At 54.7% G+C, this 22,083-nt stretch overlaps 9 protein-coding genes across 9 annotated transcripts; 4 read left to right on the top strand and 5 right to left on the bottom strand.

Moving 5' to 3' along the window:
• Nucleotides 1–213: 213 nt before the first annotated feature.
• HETIRDRAFT_100276 (uncharacterized protein) lies at nucleotides 214–568 on the top strand (the record flags this gene model as incomplete). The annotated part of the gene is made up of 2 exons (XM_009544668.1): nucleotides 214–449; nucleotides 517–568. The coding sequence occupies 2 exons, from the start codon at nucleotides 214–216 to the stop codon at nucleotides 566–568; spliced, it is 288 nt and encodes a 95-aa protein (XP_009542963.1).
• Nucleotides 569–1,158: 590 nt separating this feature from the next.
• HETIRDRAFT_60087 (P-type ATPase) lies at nucleotides 1,159–6,624 on the bottom strand (the record flags this gene model as incomplete). The annotated part of the gene is made up of 13 exons (XM_009543530.1): nucleotides 6,332–6,624; nucleotides 4,872–5,957; nucleotides 4,586–4,784; nucleotides 3,428–4,415; nucleotides 3,050–3,363; nucleotides 2,808–2,987; nucleotides 2,592–2,734; nucleotides 2,451–2,534; nucleotides 2,304–2,392; nucleotides 2,117–2,223; nucleotides 1,956–2,048; nucleotides 1,768–1,887; nucleotides 1,159–1,704 (listed from the first exon to the last, which is right to left on the bottom strand). The coding sequence occupies exons 1-13, from the start codon at nucleotides 6,595–6,597 to the stop codon at nucleotides 1,159–1,161; spliced, it is 4,215 nt and encodes a 1,404-aa protein (XP_009541825.1). The 5' UTR covers nucleotides 6,598–6,624.
• Nucleotides 6,625–6,687: 63 nt separating this feature from the next.
• HETIRDRAFT_449083 (uncharacterized protein) lies at nucleotides 6,688–7,138 on the top strand (the record flags this gene model as incomplete). Its single annotated transcript, XM_009544667.1, has 2 exons — nucleotides 6,688–6,845; nucleotides 6,916–7,138. The coding sequence occupies 2 exons, from the start codon at nucleotides 6,688–6,690 to the stop codon at nucleotides 7,136–7,138; spliced, it is 381 nt and encodes a 126-aa protein (XP_009542962.1).
• A 257-nt stretch (nucleotides 7,139–7,395) lies between these two features.
• Nucleotides 7,396–9,441, bottom strand: HETIRDRAFT_380507 (uncharacterized protein). Its single transcript, XM_009544666.1, has 7 exons — nucleotides 9,213–9,441; nucleotides 8,956–9,084; nucleotides 8,781–8,862; nucleotides 8,434–8,689; nucleotides 8,225–8,320; nucleotides 8,008–8,156; nucleotides 7,396–7,933 (listed from the first exon to the last, which is right to left on the bottom strand). Exons 1-7 carry the CDS (start codon nucleotides 9,331–9,333, stop codon nucleotides 7,822–7,824), a joined length of 945 nt encoding a protein of 314 aa, XP_009542961.1. The 5' UTR covers nucleotides 9,334–9,441; the 3' UTR covers nucleotides 7,396–7,821.
• Nucleotides 9,442–9,543: 102 nt separating this feature from the next.
• Nucleotides 9,544–13,078, bottom strand: HETIRDRAFT_432658 (uncharacterized protein; the record flags this gene model as incomplete). Its single annotated transcript, XM_009544665.1, has 11 exons — nucleotides 9,544–10,094; nucleotides 10,158–10,322; nucleotides 10,379–10,679; nucleotides 10,732–11,200; nucleotides 11,255–11,503; nucleotides 11,551–11,966; nucleotides 12,023–12,092; nucleotides 12,142–12,298; nucleotides 12,363–12,715; nucleotides 12,777–12,863; nucleotides 12,916–13,078. The coding sequence occupies 11 exons, from the start codon at nucleotides 13,076–13,078 to the stop codon at nucleotides 9,756–9,758; spliced, it is 2,769 nt and encodes a 922-aa protein (XP_009542960.1). The 3' UTR covers nucleotides 9,544–9,755.
• A 724-nt stretch (nucleotides 13,079–13,802) lies between these two features.
• Nucleotides 13,803–16,641, bottom strand: HETIRDRAFT_457675 (uncharacterized protein; the record flags this gene model as incomplete). The annotated part of the gene is made up of 4 exons (XM_009544664.1): nucleotides 13,803–15,204; nucleotides 15,266–15,593; nucleotides 15,650–15,833; nucleotides 15,893–16,641. The coding sequence occupies 4 exons, from the start codon at nucleotides 16,639–16,641 to the stop codon at nucleotides 13,886–13,888; spliced, it is 2,580 nt and encodes an 859-aa protein (XP_009542959.1). The 3' UTR covers nucleotides 13,803–13,885.
• Nucleotides 16,642–17,040: 399 nt separating this feature from the next.
• On the top strand, nucleotides 17,041–17,936 carry HETIRDRAFT_229495 (uncharacterized protein; the record flags this gene model as incomplete). The annotated part of the gene is made up of 2 exons (XM_009544663.1): nucleotides 17,041–17,599; nucleotides 17,653–17,936. Coding segments are annotated over 2 exons (843 nt in total), but the record flags the coding sequence as incomplete, so codon positions are not given.
• A 762-nt stretch (nucleotides 17,937–18,698) lies between these two features.
• Nucleotides 18,699–19,552, bottom strand: HETIRDRAFT_310651 (uncharacterized protein; the record flags this gene model as incomplete). The annotated part of the gene is made up of 3 exons (XM_009544662.1): nucleotides 18,699–19,069; nucleotides 19,142–19,266; nucleotides 19,320–19,552. The coding sequence occupies 3 exons, from the start codon at nucleotides 19,550–19,552 to the stop codon at nucleotides 18,699–18,701; spliced, it is 729 nt and encodes a 242-aa protein (XP_009542957.1).
• Nucleotides 19,553–19,716: 164 nt separating this feature from the next.
• Nucleotides 19,717–21,815, top strand: HETIRDRAFT_432656 (uncharacterized protein; the record flags this gene model as incomplete). The annotated part of the gene is made up of 6 exons (XM_009544661.1): nucleotides 19,717–19,736; nucleotides 19,788–19,945; nucleotides 20,003–20,067; nucleotides 20,117–20,707; nucleotides 20,760–21,604; nucleotides 21,659–21,815. 6 exons carry the CDS (start codon nucleotides 19,717–19,719, stop codon nucleotides 21,708–21,710), a joined length of 1,731 nt encoding a protein of 576 aa, XP_009542956.1. The 3' UTR covers nucleotides 21,711–21,815.
• Nucleotides 21,816–22,083: the final 268 nt, after the last annotated feature.

Raw genomic sequence — 22,083 nt, 5'->3', positions numbered from 1 at the left:
TCCTCGATTGACCTCCGCATGCCGTATCGCAAATCCTTGTCAGTTTCTATTTTTGACGACGTCCCGACCTCGTTTGCCGCTGTACAAACAGGCTATTTCGGCGGTGTATTCAGCCGCGTTCCGGCGCATTATCCAGACAGTCCGCCACTTCCCCTAGCGTCCTGATAAGCAACTCCTTTCGACCACCCATTGAACGCCACAAGCGCTTCGGAGATGGTCCGCGCCGTCGTGAAAGGCAGCTCCAGCCCAAGCGGACGGTATTCGTGCATTACGGCTCTGGGTCCACGCATATCGAGCTCGCCGGACGGGCGCGCGACAAATCGCCAGAACATCACGTCCCGCAAGCTCCAGCAAACTAGGTCCGAAATGTTTGGCACTGTCCCACCCAATCTGCGCTCCGTGCCCCCGAGCTATGCTCGTTTCACACATCCTCGCACCATCGCCTTCATGTATGAACGCATGACAGCTAGGTTCCGCTTTCCACATGGACTTACAGTATCTGATCGTTTTCCATAGTCTGTCGAATGAAACCTTTTTGTTACCCGGTGCTCCCGCATCGGCCGACTAAGACAAAAGAGCATCTTGATAGCACCGCTCGCGATTTTCCATCTCCGTGTACGCGAGGAGTCGCATCTGCATCAGTCTTAGTTTGCGATGCCGACGGCCGTCTCCGATCCCCACATTAAATGAAAATGCACTCCACTGCACAGAACAGGCCATACTCTGCCATACTGCGAGCCGTGTCTTCATGTGGGGAGCCAACGGTCACGGGCGGCATTCTTAATGAAATGAATAGATAGTGTTATGTCCCTGAAGTACATCCACATAGGTGTGAGTTTCCGCGCGAATGCTCGCCCGTTCATTAAGTAAATAAGAGCGCTAAGTAGCATGCGAGAATAATCGAGTCGAGCTACAGAAGGCCGATACCTATGATGCTACTTAAAACCACAAGACGCCTAACTGGGGGAAGGGGGAGATGTTAAGCAGATAAAAGTACAACAAACGCGTTGCAAACGAATGTCGGCAAATATATCAGAGCAGACAGATCAAGGAAGGGAAGGAGAGGAAAGTAGGGGGTGGAAAGGAGGTGTCGACAGGTGGCGGTGTGAAAGGGTACTGAGCACAATAAAAGAAAACGGAAAGCAAACGAGGCCCACATCACTGTTCCGGAAGCTGCTCCGACGGAGTTGGCGGCTTCTTCCTGCGCAGCGGCCGCCGTATTGACTTGAGCAGCGTGCTCGGTCGCCGTTTGCGCTCCTGGATCGGCGCCAGCGGATGGCGACCGGAGAGATTGCTCTGCATGCGCCGCATCGCCACGCCGTTCTCTTCCGTCGCAAAGTCGAACCCACGCGATTGCGACCGCAGGCCCGTGGCCATGTCGATCTGGCTCGCTTGCGCAAAGGCGGGCGGGCGCTCGCCGTAAGGATTCGTGGACGGCTGTGAGGGCTGGAGGTCCTGGCGACTGCGCATGTGCGCCTCGTTGACGATGTCCAGTCGCGGGTTGAGCTTGTGGTTCCACCGCATGATCTCGATATCGTTAGGGCTGAAACCGAAGCTCCAGGCCTTGTAGATATACGTCGGAGCGAGAGAGATGAGGACGGTGATGGGGAGCCCGAACCAGAACAAGGGTGAGAGGAAGAGGAAGTGATCGTTGCCAAAGACGTCTGTCGCAAACCAACCAGGGGAGATGACAGAATAGATAGCCTGAACAAGAACCACCACGCATCAGACACTGCGAACCAAACAGAAAGGATCACGAGCACGCACTGTGTATGCCCATACGAGAACGATACCGACGAGCACAGCAAAAAAGACCCAGCCCGTCCACACGTTGGTGTTCATACCATTGAAAAGGTTGGCTGCCATGACAGCTGAGATAGCCATGGTCTGGAACGGAAAAGAAGATAAGCATCGCTCCCCGAAGAAAAGAAGGCCAGGGCCAAGCGACTTCTTACCGTGGCGAACTCGTACTGAGCAACATCATATCCATCGTTTCGGGCGGTTGGCGAGAAGTATCCATAGAGCAAAACGAAGAAGATGATCGCGGACTGTAGTGCGAGGGGCGTATCAGCACCGAGGTCAATCGTCTCCCAACGCTGCAACCCGAGCCACCCACCTGAACAATGCCGTCGGCCATGAACCTAGCGAACAAATTCATGTCAAACCATTTCCCCTCGCGTCCATACCGGTAGAGCTCCGGCAACGCCATCAAAACATGATCGTCTAACACACGCGCGACAAAAGAGGGAGCACATCAGCCTCCACAGACATCGGCGCAGCAAGAATGGACATCAAGTTCTCACCAACTATGCGATCAAAGAGGCCGATGGCAATCACGGGGCAAAGGGTCCAGAAAGAATTCCAGAACAGCAAGTATGTATAATCGAAGACGCTGGTTTGAATGGGTTAGACGTGTCAAGGCGCCAAGATGCAAACCTTGTTCGACTTACTAGGCAGACGACCAACCGCAATATATCTGGAACCACCACAGCACGCCAATGCAAATGATGTTCTTGTAGAAGAAGTTGACGATCCTACACACGAGGCTCCCATCAGTGCTGAAAATGCACGAACTAAATTAAGACACCCACATGTTTCCGTTGCGAGCGTACGACCAATGCCCGTGCACGAGGATCAACCGCTTCAAGAACCTGAACTGCGCGATGGCGTAGTCAGACGAGTTCACAGCCTGCAAGCCTTCCTCCCCGGAAATGCCGACCCCGACGTCCGCGGCCTAACAGAGCCCCAATGCCTTCGATCAGCATGGCGTCCAAGCAACACAAGCAAGCACCGCGTGAAACACCCACCTGAATCATGCTCACGTCGTTCGCACCATCGCCGATAGCCAGCGTCATCGCGCCCAGGCCGTCTTTGACAAGGTGGACAACTAGAGCCTTTTGTTTCGGCGACACGCGACAGCACACGACGGCCTCGCACTGCATCGCAAGATTGAGCAGCAAATGCTTATGCTTGTCGTCGCCCAGCGCCTGCAGATTCGCAAATGCATTGTCAGTATCGGTAAGTGGAGGCGAATGGAAAGAGCACGCACGTCGGTAAGGGCCAGCCCGTCGATGACGAGGACGAACCCGCCCGGCTTGTGTCCATTGTCCGATCCCACGATCGACGACACGCCCGTGTTGACGCGCTGCAGCGGATATATCTGTTGCGAATTGCGGCGGGACGACGTCCCCCCCTCGAGTTCGTCCGTGATGACCAGCGGATCGTCCAAAAGACCGCTCCTCGGGAAGTACTCCTCGACCGCGTGCAGCATCTGCGCATATATCGACCGCCCCTGGTCCCCGCGCCCGCGAACGATGATGATATTCGACTCGCGGCCAATCAGGTTCGTGCTGTGTCCGATAGCTACACGGACAAAGAAACCGCATGAGCACAGGAACAGCACATGAAACGAGACGGGCCTACGCACCGATGGCAGTCTCCAGCTTGTCCCCCGTCGCGACCCAGATCTTGATCCCCGCCTTCTTCAAGTCCGCGATCGCCTCGGGCACACCGTCCTGCAACCTGTCCTCGATCGCCGTCGCCCCGAGCAGCACCAGCCCGCCCTCGATCTCCTCCGACACCCGCTCCACGAGCTCCTCGCGATCGTCGATCGCTGCCGTCGCCTCCGCGTAGCGCGCACTCCACGCCGCATACTCGCCCGCATCGACGGTCCGGCACGCGAGCGTCAGCGTCCGCAGACCCTCGCGCGCAAACTCGTCCAGCTGCGCCTCCGTCTCTGCCTTGAGCCTCTCCGCGCCGGGCGCTAGCCGCTCGAAGATCACGTTGTCCGCGCCCTTGGACAGCAGCATGAGCTCGCCGACTTCTTCCTCCCGGCTCTCGTCGCCCCCAGCCAGCCGCCGCACGATGACGCTCATACGCTTCCGCGCGCTCGTGAACTCCAAAATATTCAAGAGTCTGAACCGGGCGACCTCGGGCTCGAACGGCGTCTTCAAGAATAACACGTCCTTGTCCCGTCCTCTGAACTCGAACCCGACGTCCGCAGCGGCCTGTACGAGTGCGGCCTCGTCCGGGCTCTGCGCCTTGTAGTCCAGCGCGCCCGTGTGCGGATCGACGGCGGCGAGCACGGTGTGACAAAGTGCGAGCACCGTGAAGAATCCATTGAGCCGATGGCGCTCACCCGGCTTGTCTGCGGTGGCGGCGGTGGCGATGTCCGTCGCCAGAGCCGTATCGTGGAAGTGCTCGCCGCCCAAAGGCTTTTCGGTGCGCGCAGAGTCCCCAGTGGGCGGGGCCTTGTCTACGGACGTGTGCGACGGAGACTGATGCACGGAGGGAGGGAGGAGGTCCTGGACCGACTTGCTTGACTTCTGGTCGAGGAGGACGACTTCGTCTTCTGCGTCATCGTCCCCTCGGTAGACCTTGCCCCCGATCGAGCACCGACGGAAGACCATGAGGTTCTGCGATACACAAGAGCATGAGTGACATTCATACACGGCCAAAGAAAATGACAGCATGAAGCCACGGCCTTCTCGGGCATGTTTCCAAATATCCCACTTGTCACGGAATGTCCACGAGCTCCCGACACCGCATGAAAAAGGGGGGAGATGTCAAAGAGAGCTAAACGCACCTGAGTCAAGGTACCAGTCTTGTCCGAGAAAATATACTCGACCTGTCCCAGATCATCCGACAAGTTCCAGCTACGCGCAAGCGTCGGCTGGTCCGTCTTTTCGTACCAGATCTCCTTATCGAAGTATATGAACGCCGCTTGACACGTCCGCACGACCTCGATCGAGATGTACAGCGAGATCGGTACAATATTCTGGAACCTGTCGTACCGAACAGACAAAAAAGAAGAGGAGAAGAGAAATGAACGTGAGAATGCGCAAGACAAGAAGAAAGGGCCGCCAACGTACGTGATGAGCGCGAACGCCCAAGTCACCAGCCCGTTAATAGTCGGGTTATCGTCCGACCGGTTGTCGTCGAACAACCACGGCGCACCGCGCGGATACAGCCGATGTTCGAGCACCGAATCCACGATGGCGCACACGACGGCCATGACAGCCAATATGAGCAAGTTCGCAAACACCATCGGGTTCATCTGCCGCTCGACCTTGCTGCGCTTGCTCGGCGTGCCCCCCGAATTGAGCATCAGCTTTGTGTCCCGACCCGTGTACATCACCACGCCGATCACCCACGCCGTGTTCCGGAGCACGGTCCCGCGCAGCATCGTCATCTGCAAGTCCACCGGCACGCGCGCCTCCCCACCGTGCGTCACGACCGCCGCGTTGAGCTTGTGCATATGCGGCTCCGGGCGATCGCAGTCGACCTGGAACGCGCCCTGCGAGGTGTCCACGCACGCGGCGGCGTCGCGCATGTACGTGAGCGCGGGTGTCGCGTGGCGGGACTTGAGGTTCGTCTCGCCGTCGAGGTTCTTCGTCTCCACGAACGCGACGTCCTCGTCCTCGCTCGTCGCGCAGATGAGCACGTCCGCGGGCAGCGCCTCGTGGTCCACGATCTTCACGATGTCGCCGACGCGCACGTCCTCCCACAGCGTGCGCTTCCAGTGCGCGCGCCCCGGGTCCGACCCCGCGGGCTTCCCGTCGTCGTACTCCACGTCGGGGTGCACGGGGCCAGACACCTCGTTCGCAGGCGAGAGCGCCTCGGGGGGCGCGCCGTGCTGCAGCATCTCGATATCGGACGTGCCCTCGTGCACCTCTCCCGCCGCGTTCGCGCCCGCCCGCTTGCGCCGGCGCGTGAGCGCGCGCACAAACGTTTTGCTTTTCTTCGCCATGCCATTCGGGTTCTCCCATCCGCCGCCGGTCAACACGCGGACCGCAGAGTGGTTGACGCGACGGTCGGACTGGTGGCGCTTGATGTCCTCATAGCCGTCCTTGAGCGCGGTGATGCCCCAGACGACTAGAAGCGGGAGGATGACGAGGCCGGGAGAGATGGTAGAGAACTTGTTGAAGAACTGGAGGATGGCGATGGCCAAGAAAAATCTGCGGTAGGTGAGTTAGTCGAAAACGATATAAAAGCACTCAGGAGTAGAGAAGACGGCGGAGAAAGTGCGGGCGCAGGATCGTGTGCGCAGTGTGGGCCATGTATGGATAGCGGTGATATGATGTGCGATACAGAGGAGCTGTGCACTGTCAAATTTGGAGATTGGATCGCAGTATTTGGGATATGTGGGATGAGGACAGGTGTCCGAGAGAGGCGGACGCGGAGCGTGTCACGGATGACCATGTACGCTCCACCCCTCGTCTGACCAAGCCCGAATAAAACAAATAGCACCGTCCCGCGCGCGCACACAGGTGCTCCGAGGACCGACGAGGCCAGGACGCAGAGCAAGGGAGAAGATAAAACGTGAACGCACATGTTTGCGACGCGGCGGAACTGTTCGAGGAGGTTTCTCGGGAGGAAGGTGAGGATTGTGTACTTGGAGGTGATGACTTGGTTAGTAGCATAGAGGTGATCTTTCTTGATCCTGTGTTTGTGGTCATAATAATCGTGTGGGAGGGGCTCGTTGACGAAGACGGTGCGCGGGGGTCCCGGAGGACGAACGCGGGAGAAGATGTCCTCGACGCTCCAGTTTGTGAGGCGGTCGTACCATGCCCCGAGTCCCTTCTGTTTCGAGGACATGGAGGAGGGGGTGGAAGAGATGATGAGAGAGAGGAGAGTGCGAGCGCCGTCCGTGGACGAGCAGCTGGTTCACAAGCTCTGGGCTGAATCATGATCATTCCCTCCTCGCTCGCGTCAGCCCCCTTGACTCAGCACCCGCCCACCCATCCCCTCGGCGCACCCCGTCCTCGCCCTCCCCCGCTCCCCCGCGCCTCTCAGCATTCGCCATCGTGTACGGCATCTCGCTGCGCCAACGCCCACGGGCCGTCGTCGCTTTTTTTCGCTCACGGAGGCCTGCGGACGCCCACGGGAGGCTGCGTGTGCTGAGCGCCGGCGCAGTGCGTCATCAACTGGATCACGGCCCCTCTCCCGAGCGACGCCCTCCGCGGCACACGCGCCGCTCTCTCCCACCACCAACGCCCTCATCTGCAACAACGACAACATCGCACAGCCCACGTCCGCCCATCCACACCCACGTCTGTATTATGTTCCCGCCTCGCTGAATTTACGGCGTCGTAAACAAGCAAAAACCACGCATCGCACGAGGTCGCATGCCGCGTGACTCGGCGCTCCCGATATCTGCCTCAGATGCCGTCTCCCGATGACGAGCGCCTCGTTTGTCCGACCGACATCTGATCCAGCGGCGTTGGCTGTCTCTGCACGCCGCAACACTGCCGCAACCTCCTGGACTCTCCGAAACTCCTGCGTAGCTTCAAGCGCTCGAAGGAAAGGCATGCGGATAGTCGTGACTCCTCGCCGTCAGCCATCGCCGATGGCACTAGTAAAGGCATGGCGCATTGACCACTTGAGGATCGACCAGTCATCGACCACGCATCGACAATTAAATTCATTGTATATGTCCTTGCATCACAAACGCAAACCTGCAAAATCGACCATTCACGGCACACAAACAACGCACAAGCTGAACAACCGCACATATCGGTAGCGAAAGGCTCGATCACTGCTTGTTCCACATCGCACGGGAGACGGGGACGACAGTAAAAATCAACAAAACAACTTGGCACGATGGTATTCTGGTTCTGAAATCTGATTCCTGGTAGGTCCGACAAAAAGAAACAACATCAATTAGAGAAAAAACTTATCAGCGAAAAAAAACGTCGTGCTGAGCATCTCTCGAGAAAAACGAGCAATGGAAAAGAAAAAGCAAATGAGCGACGGGGGGCGCAGCTGAGTGCGCGGGTATGACAATCTTTTAGGGATAAAGGAAAGCACACTGTGGGCTCTTCAGGCCGCCTGCTGTGGCCGCGCGTTCTCCTTGAGCGCCAAAAGCTGTTTTGAGCGGAACGCCTCGTAGTGGATCTGCGCCGTCGTCTCGATCAGGTCCTGCAAGTGCGTCCTAATTGCACACGCGCGCACGGCACATGTCGTCAGCACTCAACGGTCGCCCAGAGCGAAGTTCGTCAGACGCACCTCGTGAGGAAGTTCCTCAGCGACACGAACTCGCAGTGGGTCTCGTCCTCGACGTTGACGACGCCCCAGCGGTTCTTGCGCCCACGCACGGACTTCCCGCCAATGATCACGTTGCGCTCAGAGCCGACGACCGCGAACGGGATCATGTTCTATGAGTACTGTCGTCAGCACCGCGCATGCTGCGCCCGTGCCAAGAGAATCATCAAACAGGACGCACCCGGATGCTCTCGTTGAGCTGCACCTCCTCCTCGTCGTTCTCTTCCGTGTCGAACGGATACATACGGATGCTATGGTGGAACAGCTCCGCGCGGATCTAGACCGGCCCACACAGGTGCCAAAAAAGTCAACCAATCCCGCAATCAGTACTTCCGGTCTCACAAAATCGACGACCCTACACTTGGCAGAGTAACCGAATGGAGAACGCACCTTCTGCTTGAAAGCCTCGCGCTCCTCGAGCGTCAGGCTGTCCGCCTTCGCGATGACGGGGACGACGTTGACGACCTCGCTGAGCTTCTTCATAACGATCACGTCGATCGCGCGGAGCGCATGTCCCGTCGGGTTGATGAAGTACAAGCAGCAGTGGATGCGCGTGTCCTGGATGTACCGGTCGCGCATCGCGGTGAGCTCCTTGCGCAGGTACGCGCTGTGCTGGTCCTTGATATACTTGATGATCGGGTCCCAGCTATATGTGCCGGCGATAGAGTGAGCGGACGAGACAAGGCATGATGGGAAGAGCGGGAGCCAGAGCGGAATGGGGGGAGCGGCGGACGTACCAGTTCTCGTTGTTCACCTGGTCGCCGTACCCAGGCGTGTCGACGATGTTCAACCTCAGTCGCACGCCGTTCTCCGTGATGACTGCAGCCCGAACGCCCCGCAGACGACCGCGACCGCAGGAAAAGCAAGTTCAACCTCCGGCTAACATGAGAGCTATACAGTGAATAGACGCACCATGCGAGACCGTCTGAATCTCCGTCGTCTGCCTGACAGGCTCGTCCGCCTCAAGCCGTCCCTTCGAATCGATCAAGTGCGACGCGAAGATGGTGTTGATGAGCGTCGACTTGCCCAGTCCCGTTTGGCCTGACGACACCAACAACGACGCACGTCAGCCCCAAAGCTTGAAACGCACAGACCACTACGATCACTGTCTATGCCTCTTCCCGCCTCCACATTGCCCAGTCAAAAGGGAAGACCAGAAGAGCACATACCGACGACCATGACATTAAATTGGAATCCGCGCTTGAGCAGCTTATGCTCGATCTGCTGCGTGATGGAGTCGAAACCGACATACGACGCCGCACGGATTTCCTGTACTTCAACGGCGGCCATTGCTATGAGTTGAACGAGGGGGATGAGAAGTAGAAGGGGAGGAAGACGTGGCGAGGGAAGGGGGAGCTTGAGAGGACGACTGGGATTGTCGTAGACGGCGAAGCGGGCGAACCAAACCGGGACAAATTTGGGTTGTAGTGGCGCAGGTCGGACTGCTTCAGGCGCTTGCAATTGAGTTGTGTCGCGGAACCCATTCGAACATGCAGTATGTAGTTTGTGCTAGTCTGTGAATTGCTGGTAGCCATAAATACAGTGGGTGAGTACACATAGATAGCATGCAGAATCCCTGAAACCGTGAAAAAGATTGAAAGCGATGATGAATATATACGACCATGAGATAAAGATAGATGAAAAATTCCACGAAAGCAGAGGATCAAATCGAACAACACTTTCAACTCGGCGAAGTACATCCTTCAGCAGATCTACAACGATCTTCGGGCACGTTTGATGGGGTCAGGCAGGTAGTCGTCGTCGTCGGAATGTCTCTTAGTCCCCTGGGAAGGCTGGATCGGCGAAGGAGTCGTCGGCTCGAGCATTATCGACTCTCCGAGCTGCGAGGCGTCCAAAAACTGGTCTACCTCATCGTCGGAGCCTGGTACGGATTCGGTGTGCGTATCTGACTCCACCTTGGCAGCTTTCTTGGACGCTTTGGACTTCCGCGGACTCCCTCGACGTTTGGCTTTTGTAGGGCTCTGTCCCATCGGGCTGACGCGACATACTTCGACGGCGACGTTGGCGCCAAGAAGCACGTCGATCCAGAGCTGGTTGCGCGCAAAAATGTCAAAAGCCTGCAGGCAGACGAGGGTTGAAACGAGAAGAATTACCTTCTGGTTCTCCTGCAACGAGTCTCCAGGGCCCTTGACTTCGACGAACTTGCACTCCCTCCGCTCATGGTTCCATAGAAACAGATCCGGAACCCCTGAGCAACGCTTAGCGTACTCCTCGCAGAAGAGCCGGCAAATGATTGAGAGAGCTTTGCCGTCGAAGCACTGCATCGCAAGAAATCAGCATGAAACCCCTCAAGACGGCCGCAAGAAAGACTGACGTCTACAATCTCCAGCAGATTCTGCTTTTCGAATAGGTCCCACCGGACTCCCACGCACCAGGTCCCCTTCTCCCTGTGTTCGTCATCAACAGCCTCCAAGATCTCGCGAGCCCTGCCTAGTTGGATCTCGGAGATTCGCGCGCGAATGAGCTCTTCACGAGAAAAGAAGAATGTGTCTTCTGCAATATCCAACGGGGCAGTCTGGTAAGGGGTCTCGAATGCGCCCGGAACCGGGGCAAACAAGACGTCCCAGAACAAGAGGCCGAAGAGGGTGGTAAGGATGCGACCCTCGGTATGAAACCTGATGTTTTATTGAATCAGCAAATTGCATGCATTGAAATGGGGAACCGAACCCTTTATAGCCGCGACCCTCGTAGTATTGCAAGGCGAGGATTTCAACGCTCACTTGCTCTCCGTCCCTTCCAACCCAAATCGATTTCCCCTTCTTCTCCGATGGCTGAACCTCACAGAATTTATCAGGCTCCCTCAACAGGAAGGAAGGAGGGTCTGTCCTTACCTCCGTTCTTATATCTCCTTTCTTTTCTAAGGATGATAATCCACCTTTCTTAAAAGTAGTGAACAGAGGTTTCTTCACAGGGAAGGGTAATTGGCTTTGCGAAAGCGGCGTCTTTGAGGAATTGGCAACAACCTGCCCAATAGAATCCAGGCGCATTCCCTCCAGCCGACTGTGCACCCGCACGCCCTCTATGGATATCGATGATGTTTTCTTCAAATCATTCTCGGAAGTATGGCGTTGGTCTATCGGGATCTTCAGAATTTTCTCTAGACGAAGAACACGTCGCTCTAGCATGGGTCGGTAGACTGATAGACATCAGCTATGAACGATTGAATAAGGGAAACATTTTAAGTTCTCACCGAGATGCACGTCCGGGTCATCGATCGCGTCTAGCACAGAATTGAGAGCAATCTCGGCGATTTTCATGTCATCCCTTGGAAACTTGTCCATGAGAATCAATGCGCGCTGATCATACCATCGGCCCCGTCGTCCCCGGCGCCATCTTGGTTGATCGATGAGCGCCTGCAATACGTCTAACTCGTGCTTAAATTCTTGTAAAATGTGGAGCGCCTCAGCGCCCTTGACCACAATGCGCGTTAAGACATGACCTAAAGTGCATCAGCTAGCGCGCAAATAAGAGGGTTAAAAGATCTACCGTGATGAAAGCGCTCCAACCCCATAGACCTTGGCTCCTTATGCCCTTCTGCAGCCACTAAAGCCGTCCACTCAGAATATATACCGCCATCAAAGACTAGTTTGGCCACTGCTCTCGCCGCTAGCCTCCGAGCGGTTTCATTCCCTTCAACCCTGTCCTCGTCCCTTGGCTCTATTTTGGGGAGGTCTGGAACAGGCGTACTGCTAAGCACGGACCTAGAGCGCGTGCCTGAAGGAGTGAATCCCTCGAGCAATGCATCCACCTCAGCCTCCAGTTCCAAAACTCGTTCATATGCACATAGTGCAGCGCGGTCAGGCCAAATGTCCCACGTGCGCTCATAGATGTATGGGAAGTAATGCCGCTTGCGTGCAAAGGCAACGATAGCTGCAGTAAGGATGCTTGACGTATATTGTGTGCTGTTTGAAAAGATATGAATGACAGAGTTGGAGAGACCAAGATTCGTTATACGTGCCATCGAAAGTATACCAAGTTGATGCGTCGAAAAAGAGCAAAAATATCAGCGTTGACGCGCACACAAGCACCTTCAAGGCATATTAGCAGGAGGGCGGCTATAACGGGTAAATCATTTACCTAACTGATTTAAGACCATCTCACGCAGCCTTTGATCCTGGCGCTCCAACACTGAAGGCTGTCGGGAGCCACTGGGATCTGACTTCTTGGTAAAGAAGTTGTCGATAGTCGGCTGTGTGGAGGAACTCTTGAGCAAACAATCGATGAGGATATCCTTCTGTAATGCACAGAGAAGATATTCAGCGTAAGCGGTGGTGTAAACCCAGGTGCTAGATGATGACCTTCTTTCGAATTTTCAGCTTGCGGTCCTTCGCCATCTTGTCGAGCTCATCCACGGTAAGACATTGCAAAAGTTCAACCAACGTTGCTTGATCCTGATCTTCTACAAAGAGATTGAATTTTACTTCTGGTGCCCTGTTGGGATCCATGTTGTCTGAAGCATTCAAAGAGTTGGTGGAGTCTAGCTCCTCCTGCTTGACCCGAAATTCATCGGATACCCGCGCTGCGCAAAGACTCTTCACGACAGAAATTATGTTATCTCCAAGTTCAGATCGGTAATTATCAAAACTGCTTAAACGCATCCATTGATCCGACTTTCGCAGACACAATCGGATAAAGAGATATTGAACGTCGTCTGCGACGTCCAAGATAGTGATGGTAAGACAAATAGTGGAAAGATTTGAAGGAATACACACAGTCCATAGACGCGTAAGCTTGAAAACAGCTTATTTCTTCACTGGTAAACAGGTGATGTTCATACAATATAACCTCGTGGAGCATTTCTGCAGACGTATTCATCTTCGTGATGAATTGAATTAGAGTCATTGGACGCACCCTCGAATAATCTAACATACATCGAGTGCGGCCTATCTTTTTCGCCTTCCATTGCGCCGCCATTCTCGTCGGCGCTACCAGTTGGGCTTGCTTCAGTAAGATCCCCCTGAGTTTCAAAAATGAGGCTTCCTGCAAGGCTCGTGGACGGTGAGCCTAGAGACATAGAGCCAGGTGGACGTCGTGTCACTACTGTGTTGATAATATGATAACTCAGATAGTATGGGTTCCAAGAAGATGATGGTATGAGTTGAAGATTCGACGAGTTAACGCGACGCGATCACGCAAGGATCACGCATGTGTCAGGATCAATATCATACGAGAAGCATGTCCACAGAGGTCCACAGGCAACATAGCCCTACCCAAACACAAAGGCTGATAATTTGGATTCCCATTCATTCAACATTCCATACATAATTATTTGTCTCTACGCCCGTCAAATTGACGTCCCGTTCACTAGAATCTTGCTTGCGTTCGTCGGCAGAAACCACGTCTACTTGCGGCGTTGCGCCTGCTCCAGCGGTCGCTATTCAAATGGCCTGCTCGAGAGTGGAGAATATCATTGACACGTCTTATGTCGGTCCAATAGTCGAAGCAGTCGAACTGGGCAACGATGTCAGCGCATGCAGCTAACGCCGCCCATGACACTTGAATGGATTGACTCACTATCGCTGCCCCACCCGAGCAGTAACAGTATTGTAGACCTTGTTTGCTGTAGAGGTCTCAAAACTACAGTGTGAACACAGTGTGGTGTTAGACAGGTAGGGACATGTAGGACTCCAGTGGGGTGCCTCTCGATTGGTCAAACACAAATTTCAGGAGGTTCTACCCCTTTGGTTCCGCTTGTGAAGAAGACTATTCAGCCTTAATCGTACACCACTTTAGACCTTCAGGCGAAGAGAACTTGCATAACTTACTGACATAGATAGCAGATGTACAGCGGTCACAAAATAAAAAAGGGAGTCCTGTTGAATCAATATCCTCTCCTCAATCGCTCGTTCTCGTCTCGCAACCGCTTGTTCTCATCTCTCAACTCCTTCAGATCTCCGACATACTCATCCATAGTGGCTCGCATCTCCTGCCGCCAAGAGCGGCCCATTCGCAGCAGATCGAGATGCAACCCGACCATATCCGTCTTCGTCTCCTGCCTGAAATCGAGCATCGCGTCTTTGATCAACGCATGCAATATTCCCTGCGCGCTTCCAGCAGCGCCCGGCGACCCTCCCGCCACGCTGTGTCGTAGGGGTGATGGCAGGACCGACGTAGCGCCTGGGCGCCGTGGCGTGAGCTGCATCGACATTGTCCGCCTCAGCGGCTCCTTTGCTTGCAACTCGGCGTTCGTATCACCCCATTCCACGTCCTCCACCTTTCCCATGCTCACCAGGTCTCCCTCGTCGCTCCCCACGAAATCGACACGCTTTTCCTCCTCTCGTTGTTTGTCACGTTGTTTCCCTCCTTTGATCCACTTCTCAACCTCCGGCGTGCCGAGGCCTAGCATTGACAAGCCTTTCTTCTTGTATTGTCCGGCACGGACAGGGAATGGCTCCTTCGATGACGACGCCGCTGGCAGAGTAGGGGAGGGCGTGCGCACGACCGAGCCCCTTGCGCTCGCGCTCAAGCCAGAATCTTTCCATGCTTGAGCCATCGCCTTTGCGGGAATTTGGGGAACAGGAGGGATGGGCGAACCGCCGCGCGTCACAGATACCCGCGAGACGCCGGACGCGGTGCGCGAGTGTTTCCCAGAATTAGAGCCAGAGCCCGTGCGCACGATCCCGCCCGGACCAGGCCGCGAGGCCAAGGACGTAGTCCGACTTCTTCTGCCCGCCTGTACGGGCGACGCATTCGCCGAGCCTGCACCCGACGTTGGTGATGTACGCGATGTGACGGATGCTGTTCTCGTACGAGGCGGTTCTAGTCCCGAAGTAGAGTCGGCGCGGGTCCTGGCGGGACTCTTGCTCATCAGGCTCGATGGACTCTTTGGGGCGGAGACGGTCCGCGCGCGGAGGCCGCCACTGGTAGGTGATGCTTCAGTACTGGTCCTAGGGCGTGCAGTCATAGACGTAGTGCGTTTGCGCGGCGGTGGCTTGTCCACATTACCCGCAGGCGCTGATGCAGTAACGGTGGCTTTGTGAGCGGCGGAGGATTTGGAACGTGTAGAGACTCGTGAAGAAGGGTTTGATGCATCAGGTATGGTATCGGGCTGCTTATCCGATTTCTTGACTACATTTTCTTTGCGATTCTGGCTAGCCGTGCGCTCATCACGCGATGCGATGACTAGTGGCTCGCTATTTACTAAACAGATACCAAGCTAGAATTCAATAGGATGAATATCGGCAAAGAGAAAGCAACGAACCGGATGCGATGTTCTCCGCACTTGAATTGCCTTGAAACAGTTCTTTCACAGGCGAAAACGCTTTTTTGGCCATGGCAGCTGTAGTAGACGCTACACGCTTTCTGACTGGTGTCGTCGGCGAAAGAGGCGAAGCTATAGATGTGACTCTCGACCGTGTGGACCCCCTGGGTGGTGGCGAAGTGGCCCCTTCAATTTTCATCTTCTTGGTCTCATCCATGGAAGATGACTTGCCCACAGAACGGCGTGGGCTGTTGACGTCCTGTTGTGAGAGTGGTTTGTTCACGCCAGCGGCCGTGATTTTGGCAAGGTCTGTGCTCTTCGACTTCTTCTAGAACAGGAGCGAGATCGTGAATACAAGTCAGCTTCCTTTCATAGCGGACGCACGGAAATGGCCAGCCCTTCGATCTTATGGCCGTGCTCTCCAATAGTGACCGTTTTCGGCGCATCCATTGTACGCAAAGTCTGCACTAGCAACTTACCGTCCTCACTCCCGATATATAGAGTCGCGCCATCGGGTGAGAACACTAGGGACGTCACGGGAACCTTATAATTAAACGAGCGAATGCGCCTTGAGAATAATTTAGTATTCATTTAGATTATGCACCTATTGATGAACAATGCGCTTACCCCTGCTCTTTATCCAGGTCCACTACGCTGACAGATCCTCCGCTGCATGCAACGGCAAGCAACGTCTTGCTATATGGGCTGCAAACGACAGCTACGATTTCGCCCGTTGCAGCTTCACTCATGGTGATAGTTCTCACAGGTCCCGAGGGTCGTGTGATATCGTATATCACTAACTCTCTCCCGATCCCCAGTAAGAGCCGGATGCGTGAGTACGGATGAAATACGCATGTCGATACTGACTGTCCATCAGAGAGTGGTAGACCACGTAATATAGTGTGTGAACTGAGCGAGAGATTGTGGATGAGGACTGAGCTCGCGGACGCTGCAGCAAGGAGTGTATTGTCATTCGACAGGGACAGCCCTATGATGTGACCGGGGTTGGATGGGGAGTTGAGCGTTTGCGCAATCTTGGATGTTGCAGTGACGGATGATGAGTGCTCGAGAAAATGCACGGAGCTGCCTGCGGAGAAGATGAGAGATCCTTTATCTTTGGCAACCAGGTTGGCAATAAGTTCATGTGAGCCCTCGGCAGGAAGGTGAGTATATACGGTCTTGACGAGCTCGCCAGTGGCATGATACCGTGTAATAACATTGGAGGCAGCTATAAACAAGGAAGACCCATCAGGCGACCAGGTGGTCGAGGTAGGTGGAGAAGAAAGCTCAGATGAAGACCCAAGTGACAGTGGTGGGCGCCGAAGAGTTGAAGGATCCACGAGAGCAAGAGAGGTGGTCGTACTAATTGCGAGCATTCGAGCAACGACGAACGTCGTCGACAGCGTGGTCAACGACGAGTATAGACGCGCTCAGCCGTTCGACAGACAGTCTGCTTGGAAGTTGCAGAGTCGAACAATTGCAGCGCGTGCAATTTCAAACTACGCGCTCGTCACGTGGTCGCATCTAGACTGCCGAGTCTGGCCTCAGCCATCCACAGCCTTGCACTCATCCGAGACATTGCTCTCAGTATCCGACACCATTCCATCCAGCATCCGACCATTCATTCCAGCATCCGATACACGACGAGAGAATGTATAAAATACCATGCGTCTGCGCCTTTGACCCCATCCAACTCTTCTCTTCTTACCACCATCCAACTCTACACTTTCACTCACTCACTGCGTTGATCGCACATTACAATCATGACTCGCCCTAGCACTCTCCTTCCCGATTTCACTGGCTATGCCATTGACAACAACTCTATCCTCCTCACCAAGCGCCTCTCCTCTGGCTCCTTCGGCGTCGTCTATCGCGCCGTCTCTCTTAAATCTCGTCTAGTCAAGGAGTACGCTGTCAAATGTCTTTTGAACCTTGATCCTGATACTCCTCGCTCTGAAGCGCTGGTTCGCGAAGTAGCGTTGCATGTGACGGTGTCCGATCACCCTGGCATCGTTACCATCCACGACGTGGTTGAAGGAGAGAAATTCTCATTCATTGTCATGGACTATTGCCCTGGTGGCGATTTGTTCCAAGCGTCCGTGGCGCGTCGGCTCTTCAGGTGGAATGACGATCTCTTGAAGCAGGCCTTCATGAACATCATCGACGCCGTCGAGGAGTGCCACAGGCGAGGTGTCTATCATCGCGATCTTAAGCCTGACAATATCCTCATCTCTAAAGATGGCAAACAAACGTGGCTGACCGATTTTGGTCTTGGGACGTTCGACATGATCTCAAACGAGCACCACGTCGGAACCCCTAGCTACATGAGTCCTGGTAAGTTTATAGCCCCTCGACGGCATATAGCCTGTACTCATAATCTTCTCCAGAGTGCCTCGGTAAAGATTCGCGGGAAGCGTATCTCACTGCACATAATGACATATGGTCGCTCGGAATCATCCTCTTCGTGATGATCTCTGGTGAGATGCCTTGGAGGCGTGCGCAAAATGACGACTCCGTCTACAGAGACTTCCGTCGCTGGAGAACCTTCTCTGGACACCCCGTATCAACTGAAGCTGAAACTCTGTTACTCCGAATCTTCACCCAAGACCCTACTAGACGAATTTCACTCGCACGTCTGCGCGAGGAGATCGTCAAGATTAAGACGTTCTTCGCCGAACTTGAGTGTCCTGAAGAATTCGAGGAGATCATGCCAGCACCCGTCGCGGCCCCTGAGATCAAATCCCCTGCGCAGCAGTCTTCCCCGACAACGGCAGGGGTCTTCGTGGTTGGGTCGCTCCCCAGCTCGTCGCCTGAAACCTCGGAGTCTGAGAGCGATGGGCCCACCACCCCTGAGACCTTCCCTCATCACCTCGTGGCCATGGTCTCTGACCTCGTCGATGATGAAGATTTCGATCTTAAGTGCCGGCCCGACACTCCTGAGCCCTTCCCCAGTCACCTCGTGGCCATGGTCTCTGATCTCGTCGACGACGAAGATTTCAATTTTGTCTGCCAGCCCGACATTTCTGAGGCCTTCCCCAGTCACCTTGTGGAGATGGTATCTAAGCTGGTCGACAACAACGAGCTTGACTTCGATTGTATCCCCTCGAATGTCCTACAGGGACAAGCTCTCTTTGGGCTCGACCTACTTTGAGCCTGGCTGACGCTCATATATCCAAGCAGTTGAACTGCTTCGTGCCACATACCCTCCATATATCCATAGCAGTTGAACTGTATCCATACCATAGATTTTGTTGAATTCATATTATAAACAAATACATATAAATCCTCAAACAAAAAAATGCGATGGTCATCTAGTTCGCTTTGAGTATAACCCGTCAACAAACAAACAGTGAGTACATGTCGAAATTATACATAGACACGGACCATCCAGTGTAAATAGAATTACGAAGCTTAAGAAATTGAGAGATTGCTCCTAAACCCCCCAGTCGTCCAACAAAGTATCTATTTTCACAAATGCCTCTTGACCATCGAGAGACTCGACCTCTATAATGTCAACAGCGTCACTGCCTAACCTCCCCACCGTCTTGATCCGTTCCAACTCTCCTTTCGTCCCAACGACAGCCACAGGGAACTTGACTTCGTAATCAAACTCCTTTAACGGCGTTGGGAGCAGACTGCCTTCGGCCGAGGCATTGGAAGGTGGAGGTGACATGAGGATGAGACCCGAGGCGGGGTGAGAGGAGATGTAGGTTTGGGTGATGAGTGCACCGTGCGAGCGAGAGAAGATAATGGGGGGAAAGGGGCCAGGGGCGACGGTCCCGAAGCGCAGATGGGATGCGAGCTCTGTCCAACGTTGAACATGGTAACTACGACGTCTGTCTCTCGTTGCTTTATAAAGCTGCCAAGGGCGCGCACCTTTCTCGAAGTGCGCCATCAACTCCGTCGAGGAGCGCTGAGTCCCATCTTGGCGCGGGGACGACAGGTCAATCTCCATGCACATGAACCCCTTTTCAGCGAACATGGACGAGAGCGCTGTCATCCTTCGCCGAGTCGCGACGTCAGATTTGACATGTTGAGGGACGTAGATACACACCCGCGATCAGACTCTTTGTCCCAAGTAGATGCCGACACAAAAGCTAGGGGCGTCGGCACTTGTCGAGGGGCCGTGCGGGGCGGCTCGCGCAATATGAACTTGGAGCTGCCCGCAGATGTCGATTGACGACGCGTACCCTGTGACAGGGCGTAGAGCAGACCCGCAGCACTCACAGTAGATGAGGAGGCCAAATGAAACCGATATTTTGTTGTAAAAGATGAGAATAGTGACATATCGACGTCGATGGCGACCTGACTGGCGCTATAGGTGAAAGTCGACGCGTTCAGCGCATGTGATTCAGGGGCAGTAACACGTGCCGGAAGATAGACAAACAAAGAACATCACCTTAGTCATCTCTAATACCGCCGCCTCTTCGACACCGACCACTCCAACCATCATGGCTACCGCTCTCGCTGCGTGAGTTTTACACTGTAAAGTGGTTCGCGTATAATGTTCATGTCGACTTAGATCACTTCCGGCACCGATTCATGCGCCCGCCGACTCCGATATTGAGGAAGACTATGTTCAGCCTTCTTCAGCTCCAACTCAGACTATCACCTTCCGCTCTATCGTCCCGGCCTATGGTCAACGACAAGGGTGGAAGCCTTCATCGCAAGAAGACTATGGTGCGTCATCATCTTCACTGAAACCACACCTCGCTCAAATTTCTTTTGCGTCGAAAGGGGATGGCGGTGCGTTCCCCGAGTGCCATGTAGCACAATATCCCTTAGAAATGGGTCGGAAGAAGGTGCGTTTACTAGCAGCTGCGAGGCTTACACAACCTGATAGTCTCTTAGGCCTCCTCTGGTAATACACTCGCTTTGCAAGTCGACAGCGAAGGCAATGTTCGCTACGATGCCATTGCACGGCAGGGCCAGCGGGCAGACAAAGTCATTCAATCGCAATTCAAAGACCTCGTCCCCCTCGCACATCGCAAAGACCTCACTGACGAACAGCGTGCGATGGAGCGGCCCTCAGAAGATGACGTACAGGCGACGACGGACAAGACGCGTGCCGCGCTCGAGAAGCTAGTGAATGGAAAGATCAAGGCGGCACAGCCGAAGAATGTACCAGACAGCCAGGGGAAGACCGCATTCATCCGCTATACTCCAGGGCAACAAAATGGCGCCGGGCTGAAGCAACGAATTATCAAGATGACTGAGGTTGTTGAGGACCCGCTTGAGCCACCACGGTTCAAGCACAAGAAGATCCCGCGTGGACCGCCTAGTCCCCCGCCACCTGTACTGCGTAGTCCACCGAGGAAGGCTACAGCGCAGGAACAGAAGGAGTGGATGATCCCGCCATGCATCTCCAACTGGAAAAACAACAAGGGTTTTACCATCCCGTTGGACAAACGTTTGGCAGCGGATGGTCGAGGGTTGCAAGATGTGAGTTGTCGAAGCAATATTTACTCCCCAGCTAATTGTGATCTTTCCTCAGGTACATATCAATGATAAATTCGCGAAACTTTCAGAGTCGCTGTTCGTCGCCGACCGACACTCGCGCGAGGAAGTCCGGCAGCGTGCCCTCATGCAACAAAAACTTGCGCAAAAGGAGAAGGCCTCGAAAGAGGAAACCTTGCGTCTGCTGGCTCAGCGTGCTCGCGAGGAGCGGGCAGGTGTTGCACCCTCACGACCAACAGTTGAAGGTCAAGCTGCAATGAAGACCACGCTTGCGGCCTACGGAAGTGATAGCGAGAGCGGGTCGGAAGCAGATGCGGACAAGGATGAGGAGGGTGCAGCAAAGGTCCGGGACGAGATGCGTGCAGAGAAACGGCGCGAACGCGAGCGGGAGATGCGGATGAACAACATGGGCACAGAGCAGCGCGCAAAGATGCTTGCGCGGCAACAGAACCGCGACATCTCGGAGAAGATCGCGCTCGGGCTGGCGAAGCCGACGATGTCGAAGGAGTCCATGCTGGACTCGCGGCTGTTCAATCAGGAATCGTTCTCAGCGTCGTTTGCGGACGACGAGTCGTATGGCTTATACGATCGGCCGCTGTTCCATGGATCGTCCGCCGCAGCTGCGATCTACAAGGCTCGCGGGAATATAACGGAAGGGAACGAGGAGAGTTATGGTGGTGGTACTGAGGAGGGGATCGGGAGAGCGCTCGACAATGATCGGTTTGGACTGGGTCAGGCGAAAGTCGGGTTTGAGGGTGCGGCTGACCAGGAGGTACGGGAGGGGCCAGTACAGTTTGAGAAGGATACTTCGGATGTGTTCGGTGTGGACAAGTTCTTGGATGAGGCCAAGAGCGGGAGGAAGCGAGGACTGGACAGCGAAGCGTAGGTTCATTCCATTATTGCCTATGAGTGCGCTGACATTTTTTATTCTGTCAGGGGTGGCGCGCGGAAACGGCATCAGCTCGAGCGAGCGGCGGATCGAGAGTAAGCTGGGCGCTGTTGTCTTGACTGTCGTTTCCATTTCTCTCTGTGATATGGTCGGTATTGTATGTATGGTATCGCGTTTGCTCTATTATCAGGAAACTGAAAATCCGCAGGGAGATTTTGAGTAAGACTCTCGGTGTAATGATGCTCCTGTCACCACGTTCGTGTGGACATCAGTGAACTGGAGCAAGGGAATGTTTTCATTACTGCTGTTCAGGATTTCTATTTCTGCATAGAGCATGAGAATAGAGGGCAAACCGACGGGAAGTGGTTGGTCGGGAACGAATGGCCTGGAAGAACGCCTCGGGTACGAAGCGGGGCCGGGCACCCGAGCATGCCCGAGCGATGCAAGCCGGTGACATCGTAGCTGAGAGCTG

Source organism: Heterobasidion irregulare (assembly GCF_000320585.1).
Source record: "Heterobasidion irregulare TC 32-1 unplaced genomic scaffold scaffold_02, whole genome shotgun sequence".
Lineage (NCBI taxonomy): Eukaryota > Fungi > Basidiomycota > Agaricomycetes > Russulales > Bondarzewiaceae > Heterobasidion > Heterobasidion irregulare.
Note: the sequence above shows the minus strand (reverse complement) of the source record. Positions and strands in the feature narration are given on the sequence as shown.

Bases quoted from the DNA above. Each gene is read 5' to 3' on its own strand.
- HETIRDRAFT_380507 (XM_009544666.1), bottom strand. From the start codon at position 9,333: ATGGCCGCCGTTGAAGTACAGGAAATCCGTGCGGCGTCGTATGTCGGT. The intron at 8,863-8,955 runs GTGCGTCTATTC...TTCGGGCTGCAG, and splicing joins GATTCAGACGGTCTCGCATG to TCATCACGGAGAACGGCGTG. The intron at 8,690-8,780 runs GTACGTCCGCCG...CGGCACATATAG, and splicing joins CAGGTGAACAACGAGAACTG to CTGGGACCCGATCATCAAGT.